Here is a 4,780-nt window from a genome sequence, read left to right as displayed (position 1 = left end):
CGGCTGGCTGGGACAGGTCTGAGAAGACGAAAAACTGCAGCGTCGGTGTCTGGAGGGCCAAGTGTTTGGATGGGCAGGCAAGGATACCTCAGCACGGGTGCGGCAGCTGCGGGACAGTGCCAAACAGTACCCAACCCCCTGTGACAGGGAAACCGAGCCCCAGAGAGGGTTATGACAGGGCAACATGGGTGGCTCTGATGGCCAGAGCAGGGACACGGGACACAGGCATGCTAGCAGGCATTTATTGACAGGGAACATCACTGGCCAAGGATCTTCAGCGTCCAGCTGGCCAGCAGGCACACAGAGCCCGGCGCTCAGCCTGCAGCAGAAGGGTCTCCGTCTGCAAAGGAACCAGAGCACGAGGATGGGACAGAGTTCTTAGACACCTGACACCTTCCCAGGCCTTCCTGGCTTCTTCACTTTCACCCAGGTACCCTGCTGGGACTTCGGGGGGGGGGGGCTCCTCACCTTGCCCTTTAGGTGCTTTATCACTTATTCCCTCCAGAGCAGCTTCCATTGCTGAGGTCCCTCCTTCCACCCATCCCCCTCCACACATCTTTCAACTCACACCCATCACTCAAAGCTCCTCCATCAAGCACTCCCACTCCACAATCCACGAGAGGAGTGGAGGCTTCACTGGGGAGTGGAGAGAGACACCAGTGTTGGGAGTGTCCTCCTGACTATCCCAAAAGGGCTGCGTCTAGTCCTACCCAGCTTTCCGGTCCGCACACACCATAACCTCTATACCCAGCCTCAGTTTCTCCTTTCTACTCTGGGCTCATCTCTCACGGGAGATCCTAGTTTAGTACTACACATCCCTGGAGTACAATAGCTACCACAAGTCACAGGACAAAGTGTCCTGAGGCCTTGGCGGAGGTTAGACAGAGCACTGGGCACCAGGGCGTTCTCAGGTGGGATCTGGTCCCAGATCCTTCGAGTGTCTAGGTCTTGGGGTGCTTACAAACCAAACCCAGACCTCCCTGACCTTGTGTACTCACCCGCGCGTCCAGGCTGTAGGCCGTTTTCCGCAGGTCCTGAAGGGCGCGCTGCATGAATTCAAACGCGTGGCAGTCCACACACGGACGGCCTGCGGGGACCGGGATCAGCACCACGTGAGGGTGGGACACACCAAGCCCCAGCCAGGTCCCAGCCGAGCGCCCAGCGGCGTCCCAGTCCCTGTCGCCAGCCCTCCAGTTCCCACCCATGAAGTGGCCGCCCAGGAAACAAAGACGCCTCCCGCACGCCCCCTCCTCGGGCACCTACTCTGCGCGGGGACAGCGCTCCCGGCGGCGGGCTCGGCGCGGGCGCCCAGCAGCGCCAAGCTCAGCAGCAACAGCAGCAGCAGCAGCAAAGTCGGCGGCGACAGCAAGGACCTGGACGCGGGGGCCATGGCCGAGGGAGCCCGGGGCCGCCCTGCAGTGAGCGGAGCGGTCAGTGACGCCGCGCACCAGGCTGGACCCCAGCCGGTCCCCTGGCGGCGACGCCGGCCCCGCCCACCCCCGGCTCGCGACCCACAGCCCAAGCCCACTCACGCGTCCCGCGAACTCGGGTCTGCTTAACTCGGTCCCAGCCTTCCCCGGGCCTCGCGGACCCCACCCGACCCTTACCGCGGTTCACGGAACCGCGACCAGCAGCGCGGGCGACACGGGAAGACGCACCGCGACCCGCACGCGCGCGCATGCGCCCAGGCCGACCCCACCCGGATCCCCGACGTCGTCGTCATGGAAACACCGCGGCCGCGCGCGCCTGGCGCTAGCTGCTCCCACTCTGCGCAAGGCTTTTTCCGCGCACCCGCTCAGGAGCGCAGCGGAGGACATAGAAGCCGGGCTGGGGGCACCTGCCGCGACCTCCCCATTCTGGCCGCGCACTCAGTGCTCAGCCAGCACCTGCGGCCTGGGTGCTGTTTCTCCACGGTGATCAGTTGCTGGCCGCCGCCGAATTTGATGGCCCGCTCTCGGGGACCCACGCGTGTGGAAGACCAGCGTGGGATACTGTCCAGGGCCGGCCGGGAACAGTGCGCCCAGGCTGAGGGAGTGTCCTGGCTGAAGCCTTGGAACCTCGAGATAGGTGCAGGCGAGCCCGCAGTCAGGAGAGGGCCTGGGGCTCCACACCACATCGGTTTGTCACTGCAGTGCCCTGCCCATCAAGGTGTCATGGAGAGGAGCTCGCCTTCCCTCGGAAAGCAAGGCTCTGGTTAGACTTGCATCTTGCGGGATTGGCCCAAGTGAGCACTCGGGTGGGGTGAAGAACCCTTCCACTCTGTTTCATTCCAGAATCTAAGCTGACCGTGACCATGAGCCACGCTGGAGGGTCCAGGTGAGCCATTTGCTCCTTCCCACCCAAACACTACACACACTCTCTTCAGAAAACCCGCTGAGATTTCTATTCAAACCCCTCAAAAGTGGCCCCAAAGGTCACCGGTGACAGGAAGGAAGCGTGCTCTTAAAGGAAAGACTAGTTTATTCTAAGCCAGGTGAGTGACCAAGGCTGGGAATGCAGATGCATCTGGTGGGCGGGATCTCTCCATAATAATTTCACATGTTATCTGGCGGCTCTAGTTTTATAGTTGGGGGACATTGGTGATACATTCTGAGATATTTGTCACCGGGTTGCCAAGTCAGACAGACAAGGTAGGGTAACTATTAAAGGACTTAAGTCAACACGAGATCACTTTGGCTCTGGGTCTCCACAGTCAACCACTGGGCTGCATGAGTGTTGCAGCCGTCTAGAGCAGTTAAACGAGGCAATGTCTTCAGGGATCTTCAGCTCACACAAACCTATCTGCTCCTCTCTTTTCTCTCTCCCTCCGACTCCTCTCTGTCCTCACCCTGCCCACTGCACCCCCACTTCATCAGCCCCCTTGGGACCAGCAACCAACGGTCCTTTCTTTACCCCCAGACGCTGGCTGCGTCTCTGTCCATCTGGCCCAACTTTCTCTGGAGGCTGGGGTGAGCGGAGCAGCCACGCCCCCATGAAGAACAGTGACTTCCCCTGCACGGTGCCAAGCAGCCCTGTCAGCAGCCTCCTCCAGGAGGAAGTTCCTGGGGCTGGCTGTGTCCTCTAAGGACAGCCACTCAGGACAAGTCAATATAAAGTGAGTTGGGACCCAATTGGATTTAGCTTAGATTTGAGACATAAGTGCTTTTGAGTTCTTGATATTTATGTGCCAGTTGGGAGCTTTGGAGGTTATATTGTTAGTCTACAGGTTAGGTTAAAAATTAAGTTTTTAAAAAGCGTTTTGCCAGCTGGGCATATAGCTCAATGGTAGAGCACTTGCCTACCGTGTGTGAGCCCTAGGTTCAGTCTCCTATACCAGAAGGGAGGGAGGGAAGGAAGAAGGAAGGGGGAAAGAATATACGTTTTAGTTTTAGTTTTAGTTTGTCAGGGACTGTAACCCTTTACTTTGAACATACAGTTCGGGTGCCCATGCACGCACGCACAAACACACACACACACACACACACACACACACACACACACACCACCCTTGCCCCAGCTCTGTCTCAGGATCTTGTCCCACAACCTCTCTGGATCAGCTTTCCTAGAAAGGATCTGGTATGTCTCTGGGGACTACCTAGTTTCAAGATTTGGCAGGAATTGGGGGCTGGAGAGATGGCTCAGTGGTTGGGAGCACTTGTTGCTCTTCCAAAGGACCCAAGTTCAGTTCCCAGCACCCACATGGAGGCTTATAACCATCAGTGACTCTAGTTCTAGGGGATCTGATGTCTTCTGGCCCCTGTGGGCACCAACCACGCACATGGTTTACATACATACATGCAAGCCGGGCGGTGGTGGCACACGCCTTTAATCCCAAGACTGGGAGGCAGAGCCAGGCGGATCTCTGTGAGTTCGAGGCCAGCCTGGTCTACAGAGCAAGATCCAGGACAGGCACCAAAACTACACAGAGAAACACTGTCCTGAAAAAAACAAAAACAAAAACAAAACAAAACAAAAAATGAATATAAACATACATGCAGGCAAAACACCCAAATACATAAAATAAATCTAAAAACAATTTTAAAACTTTAAAAAAAAATTTGACAGGGAGTTGGTGGAGCATAGCTTTAATTCCAGCACTTAGGAGGCAGAGACAGGCAGATTTCTATGAATTCCAGGCTGGCCTTTTTGACATAGAAAGATCCAGGTCAGGGCTTCATAGTGAACACCTGTCTCAAAAAAAAAAAATTGTCAGGTTGAGGCTAGGAGGGATAGGGTAGGGGACGGGCTCGTGCATTGGCAGCTGGCACCCTGTAGGGCAGGGGAAGAGAGCTGAGGTGGAGACTTCTGGCCTAAAAACCTCTGACAAATCCCAGGTGTCTGATGTGTCCCTTGTCACCCCCTGCACCGAATGGAACTGGGGACATGATGATAAGTGCAATCTCTTTCTGCCCACACCGACAGACCCCGAGGCATGTCCTAGTAATGTTGGGGCCGAAGAAGGGGAAACATACCTCTGTGGTTTTGTGGCAAGTACCAAATCCTGACCACAGAGTGGTCAAGAAAAAATGAATTAGTGGGCATATTAGTGATGGCCCCAGACCAGTAACACTGCCAGCCATCCGCCAAAGCATGTCCTCATGACCTTGCAGGTGACAGAGTCATCTGAGGCCTTGGGTCTAAGAGATCACTGTCCTGGGCAGTGAGTAATGTGCAGAGGAACTAGACATACCAGGAACAGGGCCCCACAGGGAAGCAAGAGAGGGCGGGCTTTTGGGGGACTGTGCCAAGGGGTTTGTAAAAGAGAGAGAAAGTTGAAAATATCAAGAAATGGTGAACATAA

The 4,780-nt window shown here is 56.2% G+C and overlaps 1 protein-coding gene across 2 annotated transcripts; it reads right to left on the bottom strand.

Annotated features, from left to right (window-relative positions):
- Positions 1–227: 227 nt before the first annotated feature.
- On the bottom strand, positions 228–1,736 carry C7H4orf48 (chromosome 7 C4orf48 homolog). 2 transcript variants are annotated; one of them, XM_028870774.2, is made up of 4 exons: positions 1,533–1,736; positions 1,264–1,413; positions 999–1,087; positions 228–340 (listed from the first exon to the last, which is right to left on the bottom strand). In XM_028870774.2, exons 1-4 carry the CDS (start codon positions 1,678–1,680, stop codon positions 275–277), a joined length of 453 nt encoding a protein of 150 aa, XP_028726607.1. In that variant the 5' UTR covers positions 1,681–1,736; the 3' UTR covers positions 228–274. The 2 variants fall into 2 exon arrangements, with proteins under 2 accessions (XP_028726607.1, XP_028726608.1); XM_028870775.2 differs by having other exon boundaries at positions 1,608–1,736.
- Positions 1,737–4,780: the final 3,044 nt, after the last annotated feature.

Source organism: Peromyscus leucopus, chromosome 7, assembly GCF_004664715.2.
Source record: "Peromyscus leucopus breed LL Stock chromosome 7, UCI_PerLeu_2.1, whole genome shotgun sequence".
NCBI classification, from domain to species: Eukaryota; Metazoa; Chordata; class Mammalia; order Rodentia; family Cricetidae; genus Peromyscus; species Peromyscus leucopus.
The sequence above is the reverse complement of the archived record's forward strand: the minus strand, read 5'-3'. Positions and strand labels throughout refer to the sequence as shown.